Source organism: Myotis myotis, unplaced genomic scaffold, assembly GCF_014108235.1.
Source record: "Myotis myotis isolate mMyoMyo1 unplaced genomic scaffold, mMyoMyo1.p scaffold_m19_p_17, whole genome shotgun sequence".
In the NCBI taxonomy this organism is placed as follows: Eukaryota; Metazoa; Chordata; class Mammalia; order Chiroptera; family Vespertilionidae; genus Myotis; species Myotis myotis.
The window spans coordinates 40,314,338-40,329,632 of NW_023416321.1; the positions used below are offsets into that span (position 1 = coordinate 40,314,338).

At 47.8% G+C, this 15,295-nt stretch overlaps 1 protein-coding gene across 3 annotated transcripts; it reads right to left on the reverse strand.

The window, feature by feature from the left end:
* On the reverse strand, nucleotides 1-14,596 carry TP53 (tumor protein p53). Of its 3 annotated transcripts, XM_036341447.1 has the most exons (12): nucleotides 14,427-14,596; nucleotides 11,832-11,942; nucleotides 4,970-5,065; nucleotides 4,779-4,800; nucleotides 4,444-4,692; nucleotides 3,859-4,045; nucleotides 3,668-3,780; nucleotides 3,371-3,480; nucleotides 2,905-3,062; nucleotides 2,738-2,808; nucleotides 1,403-1,512; nucleotides 1-790 (listed from the first exon to the last, which is right to left on the reverse strand). In XM_036341447.1, exons 2-12 carry the CDS (start codon nucleotides 11,915-11,917, stop codon nucleotides 706-708), a joined length of 1,287 nt encoding a protein of 428 aa, XP_036197340.1. In that variant the 5' UTR covers nucleotides 11,918-11,942; nucleotides 14,427-14,596; the 3' UTR covers nucleotides 1-705. The 3 variants fall into 3 exon arrangements, with proteins under 3 accessions (XP_036197340.1, XP_036197341.1, XP_036197342.1); XM_036341448.1 differs by lacking the exon at nucleotides 11,832-11,942 and having other exon boundaries at nucleotides 14,427-14,595; XM_036341449.1 differs by lacking the exons at nucleotides 11,832-11,942; nucleotides 14,427-14,596 and having other exon boundaries at nucleotides 4,506-4,692.
* Between the last annotated feature and the right edge of the window lie 699 nt (nucleotides 14,597-15,295).

Consider the following 15,295-nt stretch of genomic DNA (forward strand, 5'->3'; position numbering starts at 1 on the left):
CACAGGTAGAAGCAAGTTTTATTGTAAAATAAGAAACCAATATAAAAAAATGTGATATAAAAGGGGAAGAGGGGAAGGGGTGCGGGTGTGGAGTACAGATGTGCCTTTCCAACTGTAGAGGAAATTGATCCTGAGCATTTGGGGGAAGTAAAACAGATCGTGGAAGATACGGATCCTACACTGGGGGTGGGACCCTCCAGGATGTGGGGTGAGATGTGATCTCCTTTTAGGTGGTGAGGTTCCCCGACTTCAGACAGGAGTGGGCCAGGCCAGCAGAGAAGGGATTTAGAAGTTCCCTCCTCTTAACGAGCTGCCCAGTCACACTAGGCACCCCTGAGGGAGCCGAGTCCCAAACACCCGTCATTTCACTAACCCTCACAGGGAGCCCCTAAGGCAGGCATCATCATCGACATTTTGTCAATGTGGACAATGAGGTTAGGGCCATTCCCTACCTCCCCCAAATGGTCTTCAGAGTAAAGACCTTAAAAGTTAAGCTGGAACATCTCAGCTCCCTCCCCCTTCCCTCAAAACGCCGCAGTGCAGGCTGGCTTCTGTAGCGGAGGCCTCAGCCAGAGCAGACGGAATTCTGGGCGTTTCTGAGGCACATCTGTACCAAGCAGAGGTTTAAGCTCCCAACCCCAAAAATACGCCAGGAAAAGGGGGACCAGGGTGGGGGTGTCAACGAGGGACAGGAAGCAGGGGATGTCAGTCGGAGTCAGGTCCCTCTCTCTTGAACGTGAGTCTTTTTTTATGGCGGGAGGTAGGCTGCCCCTTTTTAGGTTTCAGGTGGCTGTGGAGAGAAGAGGGAAGGGAGGAGATTACACCCTCAGAGTGAGAGGTGTAGGGCCTCAAAACGGCTAGGTTTTGAAGGGCCTGAGGTTGGAACAAGGGGAATTTAAGTTGAAATAGTCGCCATTAACTGCAGACTTGCTTACTGAGCAGCAGGGGTACTTGTCTGTCTGTATTAAACTCCCAACCTTCCCTCATCCCATTCGACAAATGAGGAAACTGAGCTGGACAAGGGGGCGTAACAAAGCCACACAGGACCTGCTAGCTCTCGGCGGGCCGAAGATCTGACCCCACACCCCGGCTCGGCCTGGCACTCCCACGGTTGCCAGGCCCCTCCTGGGGACCCCGGATCAGAGATAGAGGAGGCGAGAAACAGCAAGGAAATAGCCATGCTCATAGTGGGGCTGGAGGGGTTTGTGGACCGCTCCACCTGACGCAGGAAAGTGGTCACAGGATTCAACTAGAGGAGGAGTAAAGAACGTCCAGGCAGGGCCCGGAGCCAACGGGAGAACTCAGCCGTCTGTTACCGTGAAGGCAGGATTACAGTGGAATCCCAGGCCTTCCCACATAGGACTGCAGGGGCGTGGGGCGAAGGGGGACCCAGGTCACTCACCTGGAGTGAGTCTTGCTTCCACCCGGGTCCTTTCCAGCCAGGACATCGTCCTGTAGCTCTAAGGCTTCATTCAGTTTCCGGAACGTCTCAAAGCGTTCACGCCCACGGATCTGTGGCGGGGAGGAGGGGAAAATGAAGTATTAGGCCAAGTCATAGAACCATTTTCATGTTCTCCTTAACAAATTTTCTTTTGAAAGAGCCTTTAAAACAGCGGTTCTCAACCTGTGGGTCGCAATCCCTTTGGGGGGGGGTCAAACGACCCTTTCACAGGGGTCGCCTAAGACCATTGGAAAACATATATATAATTACATATTGTTTTTGTGATTAATCACTATGCTTTAATTATGTTCAATTTGTAACAATGAAAATACAGCCTGCATATCAGATATTTACATTACGATTCATAACAGTAGCAAAATTACAGTTATGAAGTAGCAACGAAAATAATTTTATGGTTGGGGGTCACCACAACATGAGGAACTGTATTAAAGGGTCGCGGCATTAGGAAGGTTGAGAACCACTGCTTTAAAATATAGGTTATGGTACAAGATGGCATCCTGAAATCAGACATCACCAGGAGCCATTGTTTCTAGGCACCCCTCCCCCCTAATGGCAAATGCCCTAATTGCAGGGAAAGCAGCCAGGACGAAAATAGCATTTTTGAATGCTAGACTTGAAACTTATTATTTTTTCTTTTTTAAAGTGGCTTAAAACAACACACTTTTATTATCTTCTGTATGTCACGAATCTGACACAGATCTCATTGGGCTAAAAACCTAGGTGGCAGCAGGTGCATTCGTTTGGAGGCACTAAACGAGAATCCATTTCCTTGCTCATCATCCGGATTACTGGCAGAATTCAGTTCCCAGTCGCTGCCATTGCTGGTCACCAGGAGGTGGCTGCTGCCAGCTTCTAGAAGGCACTATGGTTCCTTGGCTGGTAGGGAAGGCAAACCGTTACCTTTACTAAACCTCTCAGGCTTCTTTCTGGCTGGGCCTTAAATAAAGTTCCTTTTCCTCCAACTAATCGTTCAGTACACGTGTTGAGCCTGAACAAAGGTGCCGATATTTTGCTAGATGCTGGGGCTGCAGAGATGACTCACACATGGTCCTTGCCTTCAAAGTTGGAAGCAACTTCATTCCAGGCTCATTACGTTTCTACTAGACACACCCACATGTTCAAGTCGAAACTTAATCTCAAGACTGTGGGTCAAGACCAGAGAAAGGATAGATGGGCCTACCCTCACACCTGCTACATTTACATCTTTTATGCCCTTATCCGATCCCACCAAGTAGGGGCAAGAGACTGCCCATCTTTCTTTCCCAGACGTGGTACCTGAAGGGTGAAATATTCTTCATCCACTGGCTTCTTTGGTGGAGGAGAGGAGTCAGTGTTGGTGGGCAGTGCTGGGAAAGAGGTAAGGAAGGGTGAGAAGGGTGAATCTGGGCAGAATTACACCCTCTCTCCCTCCTCTACTTCCCCTCGCCCTGCTTGCTTATTACCTCGCTTAGTGCTCCCAGGGGGCTGCTTGGGACTCCCAGGGGGCTGCTTGGGACTCGGCTCCCCCTTCTTGCGGAAATTTTCTTCCTCTGTGCGCCGGTCTCTCCCAGGACAGGCACAAATACGCACCTCAAAGCTGTTTCGTCCCAGCAGATTACCACTACCCGGGCAAGGAGAGGGGAGCAGGAGGCAGTAAGAAGGTGGGCACTACATGTAAACCAGGCCCCACCTACTCCCAACCAGCTTCATCCCATGTGGAGCCTAAGCTCCAGGGCCAGGCCTATGGAGAAGCCACAGGTTAGAGGTTGCAAAGCCGGAGAAAAGAAAACTGGGGGGAGCAACAAGGAGGTTCTACATATAGGAATGGGAGAGGGCAGGAGAAACGGTGGAGGGGTAGGGCGCAGGGGAGAGACAGGCAGAGGCTAGGGAGGAGCATGCCCGCATAGAGGGTGGTGTTCGAGTCCCTACTTGGAGTCTTCCAGTGTGATGATGGTGAGGATGGGCCTCCGGTTCATGCCCCCCATGCAGGAGCTGTTACACATGAAGTTGTAGTGAATGGTGGCGTAGTCGGAGCCCACCTGGGAGAAAACAGAGGCCCCAGGTGAGGTCACCCCGCCCTGAAGCCTGTAGCCTCTGTGAGCTACAGTTCCGCAGCTGTGGAATGGCAATAACCCATCTGCTCCTCTGCACACATCCCAGCTGGGCGGCCACTGACAAACCCTTCTAACCTCCCTGCTCCCAGAGACCCCAGTTGCCAAACCAGACCTCAGGCGGCTCATAGGGCACCACCACACTATGTCGAAAAGTGTTTGTGTCATCCAAATACTCGGCACGCAAATTCCCTTCCACCCGGATAAGGTGATGAGGAGGAGCCAGACCTACGAGCAATTAGGAAAGAATCAGGCACCTGGGGACTCTGGGCCACAGCCCTGTCCCACCTGCAGCCCGACTCTCACCGTCACTATAGTCAGAGCAGCGCTCATGGTGGGGGCAGCGCCGCACGACCTCCGTCATGTGCTCGGACTTCTTGTAGATGGCCATGGCACGGACCCGGGAACTGAGCGGGGGTGGGGAGCTGACCCACAGCTGCACCGGGCAGGACTTTGCCATCTGGCAAAACAGCTTGTTGAGGGCAGGGGAGTACTGTAGGAAAAGGAGAAAGAAGGAACGGGAGGTCAGGGGACAAGCACTGCTTAAGCACCAACTGAAAGCCATGTACTGTGTGGGGAGGGTGGCTAGGGATGGGCAGCGTTGGAGACCTGTGTCCCAGAAGCTAATTTACAAAAGCTAAGGAATGAAAGAGGGCGAAGAGAGAGAAAAAAAGTTCCCTGGCCTCATGAGAGATGCCGAGAGCATGTCGCCCAAGGTCAAGGGAGAATTCAACTTTGGGACAGAGGTCAAGGTCACAGACTAAACAGGTAGAATGTAGAAAGACAAGCCAAAGGCTGAGAGAGATTCTAGTGTTCTGAATAGAAAAACTCAGGGGGATATGGTCAGGCATTGAACTGTCACATGGAAGCCAGCCTCCCAGGGCCACTGACCGTGCAGGTTACAGACTTGGCTGTCCCAGAATTCAGGAATCCTAAACGGAAGCCATAGCTACCAGGATAGGTCTTCGGGGAAGGGACAGAGGATGACAGGGTGCAGGGAGTGGCTGGTGCTGGGACAGCAGCTGCTGGTGCAGGAGTTGCTGCCATACTGGAGGCTTCATTTGGACCGTTGTCCAGACAGTCTTCGAGGTTGAAGGGCATCCAGTCCAGTCCACCCACTGCCTGGGAGTCCTCAGGATTCTGTGCATGAGGAAAACGAGTTAGAGGGCTAGGTCCCCAGGCTGTTGCCCTGTGGCCCCTGGTCCCTCCCCATCCCTAGTCCTTACCAGACCATTGTTTCCATGAAGTCTGAAAGACAAGAGCAGAAAGAAAGTCAGTATTGGTTCTTGCTTTCTATAGGCCTCTACTCCTAGGGAGCTGGGGAATGGGGGGAGGGGGGAGTAGGCAGGGGGAGGATGGGCAGTCGTTACCAGAGGGTGGGCAGTGAACACGCCCCTCCCACGAGACCTCTACTCACAAATTCCACAAGTCTGAAAATGTCTCCTGACTCAGAGGGGGGTCTGCGACCTCTGGCTGTTGGTCATCCATTGCAGCTCCCTGGAAGGCAGTGTGGCTGCGGTGGGGGGAGGAAAAGTGAGGATCCAGCACGCAACACGCCCAACACCGTATCAGGGTCTGACAGAGAGGAGTCTCCCGACTTCCTGAGGAGCAGGGTTCACAACTTCTTTCTTCAAATCCTTTATCACAACCCAGGCTGCTCCTTGCCCACCTCCCACCAGCCTTACTACACACTTGCTTGAGAAAAAAATAAAATAAAAAATAACCAGAGAGGGACTTCCAATCTTCCCACCGATGAATCCACAACCTTCCTGGGAACTGTACCTTACTTCTGCCTTCCTTCCTGCTGAGGATGCGGTAACTCTCAGCCCACTCCCGCCACCCAGTCACCTCCCTCGACCCCCTTCATCGCAAAGCTTCCTGAAGGAGTGTATGCTTCCCGACCCCCATGACCAGGCCCCTGCCTGCTTCTCTGATCTCATCTCCCAGCACGCTCCCCTTCCGGGGCTCGGGCTACTCTGGCTGCGGCTGCCCTTCGAACACTCCCCAGTTCACCTAACTGTTGGTTCCCTCTGCTGGGAACACTGGCTGTGCCATCACTGCAGACCTCAACTTGAAAACCTCCTCGGGGATATTTCCCCAGACCACTCAACGACCGCTCGCCAAACTCTGCCACCCTCTTAATTCTCATGGCACTCATTAGGTCCGATACCTTTCCTTGTGCATTCGGTTCCTCTATCAAAGGGGTTCTCAACCTGTGGGTCGCGACCCCTTTGGTGGTCGAACGACCCTTTCACAGGGGTCGCCTAAGACCATCCTGCATATCAGATATTTACATTATGATTCATAACAGTAGCAACATTACAGTTATGAAGTAGCCACAAAAATAATTTTATGGTTGGGTCACAACATGAGGAACTGTATTTTTTTAAAATATATTTTATTGATTTTTTTTACAGAGAGGAAGGTAGAGGGATAGAGAGTTAGAAACATCGATGAGAGAGAAACATCGATCAGCTGCCTCCTGCACACTCCCTACTGGGGATGTGCCCGCAACCCAGGTACATGCCCTTGACCAGAATCGAACCTGGGACCTTTCAGTCCGCAGGCCGACGCTCTATCTATCCACCGAGCCAAACCGGTTTCGGCAAGGGAACTGTATTTAAAGGGCCAGAAGGTTGAGAACCACTGCTCTAGTTTATATAAACATCCTCAGGACAGGGAAGTTATCTTGTTCATCATAGTATTCGCATAACGCCTTGCACCTGGTCGAGCTCACTGGCAACTAAATGAATTGTCTGGAGTAAGATGCTTACTTCATTACAGGTTAATCTTCAGGTACAGATTTTAGGTAACAAAAATCATGCAACTAAGAGGCTGGCAAAGGACCACCTGCCAGAACTCCTCAAACTGATGGGGGATAGCCATGTGTCTGCAAGGAGCAAGGCAAGAGGGGGTGGCGAAGGAGTGGTCAGTGGGACCTGGGGGAGAAGTACAGGGGTCCCTCTCATCAGTGATCACAAAAACTTGAGACTTTTATGGAAGGGAGCTCATAAGTAAAAATCTCTAGATTTTCCTAGCTGGTTTGGTTCAGTGGATAGAGCGTCAGCCGAGGACTGAAGGGTCCCGGGTTCGATTCTGGTCAGGGCACATGCAAGAAGCAACCAATCGATGTTTCTCTCTTTCTCTGTCTCTCCAGCTCTCGAAAAATCAATGGAAAAATATCCTCGGGTGATGATTAACAAAAAATTAAAAAATAGTAGTAGTAGTCGTCTACATAGTAAGAGCTTAACAAATGCTTCTGTTTGTATGATAGTTCCATTTTATTTGTCCTATACTGATTGTGAGTGGATGAGACTTTTGTGGTACTGCCCCATTAATGCTGGTCCACCTCCTCAGGGAACTCAGTTCAGTAAACATGCCAGGGGGCTATCTTGGGATGGTGGGCCCAAGGTGTCAGTCCCACTGGGTAGCAACTAAACCAGGGGTGGGCAAACTTTTTGACTCGAGGGCCACAATGGGTTCTTAAACTGGACCGGAGGGCCGGAACAAAAGCATGGGTGGAGTGTTTGTGTGAACTAATATAAATTCAAAGTAAACATCATTACATAAAAGGGTACGGTCTTTTTTTTTTTAGTTTTATTCATTTCAAACGGGCCGAATCCGGCCCGCAGGCCGTAGTTTGCCCACGGCTGAACTAAACTCTCAATGCTTCTTAAAAAAAGCAGGTACAACCCAGCTGGCGTGGCTCAGTGGTTGAGCATCGAGCTATGAACCAGAAAGTCCCGGTTCAATTCCCGGGGTTATGGGCTTGATCCTCAGTGTGGACATGCAGGAGGCAGCTGATCAATGATTCTATTATCATTGATGTTTCTGTCTCCCTCCCACTTCTTCTCACAGAAGTCAATAATAAAAAATATACATATAAAAAAAAGCAGGCGCACTTGTCCTAGGAAACCTTTTGGGAGTGGGTACTTCCTATGGGCACGTGCATCAGGAGGCCAGGGTACTAAAATTGTTTACACAGGCAGTCCCAGTGGGGAGGCGATGGACTCAGGACTACAAGGGCAGGTCAGACGACTACCCTAACAATGGCTGCTGCTCATAGGTCCAATGCTTTCAGTGGCTCATCCCTTTAATCCTCTCAAAAAGCCAAGATAGGTATCATCACCAGCTGAGGGAACTAAAGTTACAGGCATTAAGCCAGCCAAGCTCAGAAAGCTCTCCAGGGAGAGGGCCAGGGGCTAGAACCTATGAAGCCGGAGGCTACACGCAAACTCTAAATCAGTGGTTCTCAACCTTCCTAATGCCGCGACCCTTTAATACAGTTCCTCATGTTGTGGTGACCCCCAATTTCACTGTGACAAATTGAACAGAAAGCATAGTGATTAATCACAAAAACAATATGTGATTATATATGTCTTTTCCGATGGTCTTAGGTGACCCCTGTGAAAGGGTTGTTCGACCCCCAGGTTGAGAACCGCTGCTCTAAATAATTGTGCTCCCAAGGCTTCATCCAGCGTCTGGTGTAAAAAAATTTGATTCTGGAAGACACACATTGTACTGCTTAGCAAGACCACTGCCAGTTAGGCTCCTAGGAAAATGGTTGTTTGGGCGCAGCAGGAGTCTTGTACAAAAATTCATGTCAGTGTTGTCCCTAATGGCAGGTGACAAGGAACGTTACTACCCATCAGTAGGAAATGGCTAAATTACTATTTTTGTTAATCCTCACCCAAGGATATTTTCCCTTGACTTTTAGAGAGTGGGAGGGGGTGAGACAGAGAAACATTGACTGGCCGCCTCCTGCATGCGCCTGCCTGGACCTGGAACCTGCAACCAAGGTGGGTGCCCTTGATGGGAACTGAACCCGAGACCCTTCAGTCCTCGGGTGGAAACTATCCACTGAGCAAACCCGGCTAGCGCTATTATTATTTTTTAATCTTTACCTGAGGATATGTGGTGTGTTTTTTAAATTGATTTTAGAGAAAGAGGAAGGGAGAAACATCGATGTGAGAGAAACATGGATTCACTGCCTCCCGTGAGTAACGAGAGTAGGTATGTGCCCTGACTGGGAATTGAACTTGCAACCTTTTGCTGTATGGGACTAAGCTCCAATTAACTGAGCCACTGGGCCAGGGCAGGAATGGCTAATTAAATGTGATGTACTCGCTCACAAGAGAAACTCTGTACAGAGTTTATGAAAATGAATTTTCTGTATGTGTAACTTGATATAACTCAGAAACATGTTGAGTGAAAAATACAATTTGCTAGAAAAAAGCAAAACACGGTAATGTAAGTAGTTTATGCAAATTAAAAATACAAAACAACTATTTATTGCTTAAAATCATATGTATGTTAAAATCTGAAAGACAGGCAAAAAGAATAAATTCACAAAACTATGATGTCTCAGAGAGGGTATATGTTTGCTCATGGGGCTGTGAATTGTAGCTTTGTTAACAAAGAAAAATGAAATAAAGAGCTTACCCATACACTAGTTGTGCAATTAAAACACGGGTACAAAAAAGACAAAATAATTATTTGGTGGAAATGAGTGTTGTTATTCTCGTACTTGTCTGCATTTTTCCAAAATAAGAAAATCTAAAAAAAGAAAAATAACCTCTTTCCCAGATTCACTTTGGGGCCTTGGTAGAAAATCATTTGACTACACTTTTGTGTCTTTCCTGGACTGTATTCTGTTCGCTGGCTATCCTCTTGTAGCTTTAATCTGTAGCTTTGTACTACTCTTTCATTTTGGAATCCGCTTGTGAATTTCTACAAAAAGCCTGCTAGGATACATACATACATACATATATATGTTTTTGTTAACGTCAGAAAGAGGAAGGGAAACATCAATAATGAAATACGTAGAATCATTGATTGGCTGCCTCCTGCACGTCCCCTACTGAGGATTGAGCCAGAAACCTGGGCATGTGCTCTGACTGGAAATCGAACCCATGATCTCCTGGTTTATAGGTCGATGCTGAACCACACCAACCAGGCATCAGCAATATTTTGTAGTTTATAATACAGAGCTTTTGTCCATCACTTGTTAAATTACTCCTGAATATGCCATGTTTTGGATGCTATTTTAAAATTCATTTTTCGAGCTCAGATTCAATGGTTGCTATTATACAGAAATACAATTTATTTATATTGCCTTTGAAACTTGTGATCCTGTTATAATCACTTGCTAGTTCTGATGATTTAAAATAATTTTCTATTAAGATTTTTTTGTGTATACAATCATGCCATTTGTGAGTAAAACAGTTTTATTACTTCCTTTCCAATAATAACGTTTACTTATTTTTTTAAAAAATATTTTTATTGGTTTCAGAAAGGAAGGGAGAGGGAAAGAGAGAAACATCAATGATGAGTCATTGATTGCTGCCTCTTGCATGTCCCACACTGGGGAGCAAGCCCACAACTTGGGCATGTGCCCTGAACGGGACTCGAACCCTGACCTCCCGGTTCATAGGTTGATGCCCAACCACTGAGCCACGCTGGCCGGGCTACTTATTTTTCTTGCCTGTATAATGCTGAAGTGGTGAGAGTGGAATCCTTTACTAGTTCCTGATCTTAGAGGAAAAGCATTAAGCCTGTCACTATCCTATATAATAAAAGCCTAATATGCTAAGGCCACTCAACCACTTGCTATGACATGTACTGACCACCAGGGGGCAGACGCTCAATACAGGAGCTGCACCTGGTGGTCAGTATGCTCAAACAAGGGGAGCACCGCTCAGCCAGACGCTGGGCTCATGGCTGGCAAGCGTAGCAGCACTAAGGACTCCAGGACTGTGAGAGGGCACAGGCCAGGCTGAGGGACCCCTGCCCATGCACAAATTTTGTGCACCAGGCCTCTAGTTATGTATATTGCTAATGGTGACTTGATTGGGGGTGACCTTTATCAGACTGAGGAAGTTTCCTGTTTTTAGTTTGCTGGGAGGTCGGTTTTTCTTTAAGGGTTCTATTCCCGGTCAGGGCACATACCTGGTTATGGGCTTGATCCCCAGTAGGGGACGTGCAGGAGGCAGCCAATCGATGATGTTTCTCTCTCTATCCCTCTCCCTCTAAAAATCAATAAAAACATATTTTAAATAATCACAAAGAGTTGTTGCATATTGTCATCTGCTTCTTATGCATCTGTTAAAATGATTATTGGATTTTAAAGAATAGTTTATTGATTTTTAAATAGAGAGGAAGCAAGAGAAACATTGATGTGTGAGAATGCAACATTGATTTGCTGCCTCCTGCGTGCCCCCTCTCCCCCCCACAAATTGGGATTGAGCCAGAACCCAGGCATGTGCCCTGAACGGGAATCAAACCAGCAAACTTTCAGTGCATGAGATGGAGCCCAACCAACTGGGCCACACCGGCCAGGGCCATCATAGGGTTTTTAATCCATCAATCTGCTAACATGGCACATTACACTGATTTTTGAATGTTAAATCAACACTGCAGTCAGGGATAAACTTCACTTGGTCGTTTTAGTATATTATCAGGTTTGATTTGCTAAAATTTATAAGATTTTGCACATATATGCTAACAGGAATATTGGTCTAATTTTCTTTTCTTGTAACATCCTTGATTTGGGCTTGTTATCAAGATTATCCTCGTCTCACAAAAATGAGTTGGACATCACCTCCTTTATAATTACAGATTGGTAGTGTTTCTTCGCCAAATGTTTGAAGCTAAGGCAGGGAACCAAAGTTTCCCCACCCGAAGCTTCCTTTTTTTGGGATATTGATTTTAAGCTGTTTATTAAGAAACAAAAGACTCAGAACTTTTGACCCTAACCCTTGTCTGTCCAAGAGATTCAAACAGAAACACCTGCTTCAGGAAGGAGATCTTAGAATGTTCTCCTTAGCCAAATTTGAACTAAGCATGGTGAATAAGAGGGCTTCAGGAAGGGGCCTGTTAGCTAGAAAGATACTGGCTGTGTTCCGTTATCTCAGAGTTGCCTCGCAGGAAAATTCTTGCTGTATGTTCTGCCTCATGGATGTTCCACTCTTCCAGATTCACCCATTCTCACTTATGAAACGTAATACCCCGCCTCCTCTTTCTCCAAAGTGTTTTATGTGAATTCCCCATGCACATGTATTAAATCTTTGATTTTTCTTCTGTTAATCTGTCTCTGTTAATTTAATTATTAGTCTAGCTAGAACTTAGAAGATGAGAGGAAAGGTATTAATTTTAGAATTTTTTTTGGCTTAAAACAATAGAACTTTATCGTCTCATAGTTCTGGAAGCCAGAGGCCCAGAATCAAGATGTTGGCAGAGCTGTTTCCTCCTGGAGGCTCTAGGGAGAATGTGTTCAATACCTCTCTTCTAATTGCTGGTGGTCTCCGACAATCCTTGGTGTTCCTTGACTTGTAGATGCATCCCTCTCATCTCTGTTTTCATCCATCACATGGCCTTTTCCCCGTGTGTGTCTGAGGTATTAATATTTTTTTAGGCCCCACCAAGAATAAAACAGACAGAAAAGAGCATTAAGACAGCAGACTTAAACCCAAACCTCACAAGAATTGCATTAAATGTAAATGGACCAAACACTTCAATGAAAAGCAGTTTGGTGGGAGAAAGACTATTTCAACAAGTGGATATCCACATAGAAAAACAAAAACAACCAAAACCGAAAACTATCAAGGTTATAGAAGACAATATGTGAGAAAGTGTACAAGAGTATCTTTCATGACCTTGAGATAAGATTTCCTAAACAGCCCTGACTGGTTTGGCTCAGTGGATAGAGCGTTGGCCTGCGGACTGAAGGGTCCCAGGTTCGATTCCAGTCAAGGACATGTACCTTCGTTGCGGGCACATCCCCGGTAGGGGGTGTGCAGGAGGCAGCTTATCGATGTTTCTCTCTCATCGATATTTCTGGCTCTCTATCCCTCTCCCTTCCTCTCTGTAAAAAAATCAATAAAATATATTAAAAAAATATATATATACTTAAAAACAGACATTATATTAAGAAATGTTAATAGTAGCTTTATTCAAAATAACCCCAACCAAGAAACAACTCAAGAGGCCATCAAAATGAGAAGAATCCAATGTCATATACTAAATAAAAAAAGTATCAAAATACTGATACTCTACCAATACATGCAATAATAGGGATGAGTTTCACAAAAATCATGCTGAAGCCTGACACAAAGAAGCACATACTGTTATGACTCCATTTATATTAAGTTCTCTAAACAGAAATAAAAATAAAGGGGGGGGGGGTCAGAGAATACACTGGGAAGAGGCATGTGAAACTTTTCTGGGACGATGACAATATTCTATACTGAAAGGCGTTACACGGTGGTTAGATGCCAAGACTCATGTAATCGCAGTGGGTATGAACGCGGCCTCAACTTATTAAAAAAGCACACTGGGTACGCGCAGCGCCTGGTTCTTAGCAGGTGCGTCGTCAGCGACTGAAAAGCATGACCGCATATTGAGGGGTGACGATGCGGGGGAAACGGTTAAGCTTGGGGTTGCGGGGCTCTGCCTCTCGCGGGCAGCAACTAGCCAGGACCCGCGCGCTGCACTCGGGACCGCGGGCCGCCCCTTCCGCTTTCACGACGTTCAGTCTGCGTCCCGAGTCGGAATGGTTTAGTCCAAACCGCATACAAGTTGTTTCTCCGCCACAAATTAACCCTCGTTACGCTCTTTCATCGTTTAATTCTCAAACGTACTCACTCGCGAAAATACCTAGGGGTTGCCCTGCGCACACTTAAACACAAACAAACGAACGAGTAAACAAATAAAACCCTTCCCGCGCAATGGTAGCGCCCGCCCAGACGGTAGGCGCCCAGGCCGGAGCACACCATTCAGAGAGGGGGAGGGGTAGAGCTCTGCATCAAAACAAAGACACGCCCGTCCTCCCTGCAAGCCGTGATTAAGTGGTCCAGGAAGAAAAAATAAAAAATAGAGGAGGGGGTTATCAGCTTCCCTCCACAAGTCATCGGAACCAGCTTAAAAGGCATTTTCTCTCTTTCTCGTTCCCTTCCATCGGGTAAATATGAGCTGCACCAAAGGAAGAAACCGGAAGTGGCCCTGCAAGTGGCAGACATGTAAAAGTAGAGCCAAACAATAACAGGGCTTCCGGGCCTCTGAGACCCGGATAAAGCACGCGGGTTTCGCGGGCAAACCTCTCCTTTCGCATTCCCCACTTCCACGACTGACAGTATTTGATTGGATTTTCTTCGTCTAGCAGAGCCGGTTGGAAAATTTATTCCAGGGAGGACAAAGGTCCGGAAGTTATGGGACCTGCCTTAGCAGCGTGGGCGCTCAGATCGCCCCGAATAATCACTTCAGGATGCGCCCGAGATTTCACTAGGGTACTGTGGGCTCTAAAATCTAGAGCCGGCAACATAATTTGATGAACAAGAATAGATCCAGAGGCAAATGGCAAGGGGGGGCGGGGGGTTAGACAGCAACCAAAGGACTGGTATGCATGCACATTAGCATAAACAGTGGACAGAAACACTGGGGCAATGGGGGCATGCCCGGGGTGGGAAGGGCTGGGGGTGGTGGTGGTGGTGGTGTCAATCGGGGAAAAAGGAGACATGTAAAACTTTAGACAATAAATAAAAAAATAAAATCTAGAGCCGGGAGTTCCAGACCGTGTTACTTAACGATTCCCCGCTACCGGCCCTGGCATGGGGACAGGAATGGGTGGGTGGGGAAGAACCCCTTAGGCCAGCGGAAAGTTCCCCCAAGTTCCACTCCCCCGCCCAGGTGTTCAGGTTCCCAACATCCTCATTATCTACACCCAGACCTGCCAACATAGCCGCCAGCCAAGCTTCTCCTCTCCCCCGAACCCCCGGCCAAATCGCCAGGTCCCCGGCACCCCACCTCCCTCGCTGAAAATGCCCGGGGTCGAGAGCTCCTGGACTCAGAGAGGACTTATCACACTGCCAAGAGCTTACCTGAGTTTCGGGGAGCGTCTCACCGTCCTGGGAAGCACGCTCCGAGGCCGGAAGCCGGGCGACCCCGGGAGCCCAGGGAACACCTGTGTCCAGGACCGTGGCTTTGGACTTTTGAGCTCAAAACTTTTAGCGCCAGTCCGAGCACATGGGAGGGGGAAATCCCAATCCCAGCAACCCCTGCGAGACTACTGGCACAAAGCTGGGCAAGCAATGTGCCGGCGGGCGGAGGCTGCTGGAAAGGAGAGGGGGAGAGTCAGGATTCCGCTGTATTGGTGCCGTAGTTACCGACATTTTGCGATGGGGAAGTCAGACGAGCCAACGTCGTGAGGACAGCATTGGTGGAAACCATTTTGGAAGGCTCCTGTCATTGTAACCAATTGGAAGGTGGAAGGAAGAAAGCCTTTGTACTTGCCGTTCCCTCTGCCTGGAATACCTCTCTCCCAGATAGTTGGGTATTTCTTCTCAGCTAAAGGGTCACCTTTTGGGAAGGCTTTTATTAAGACCCCAATCTAATGTATTTCCCCTAATACTCTACATCACAGCCCTATTACTATCTGAAAATATTTGTTCCTTGCCTTTAATACACAGCAGCGTTAACTTTAGTCTACTTCTTATTCACTGTTTTATGTCCCAGAGCTTAGTACAGTACTGGGAAGCAACTAAGCGCTCAGTAATAAATATTTATTTAATGAATGAAGAGACGAAAGTCTGAGGAACTTGGCGAGATGGAGACGTTCAAAACCTGTAAAATCAAGCATGGCGCTAGCGCCCTCTGCCCCCCGAGGTGGGAAGTAGGCGCTTTAAGAACGACCGCGGGAGCCCGGGCTTTTCTCGCCCAGGCAGACGCTTTCAGACTACAACTCCCAGGA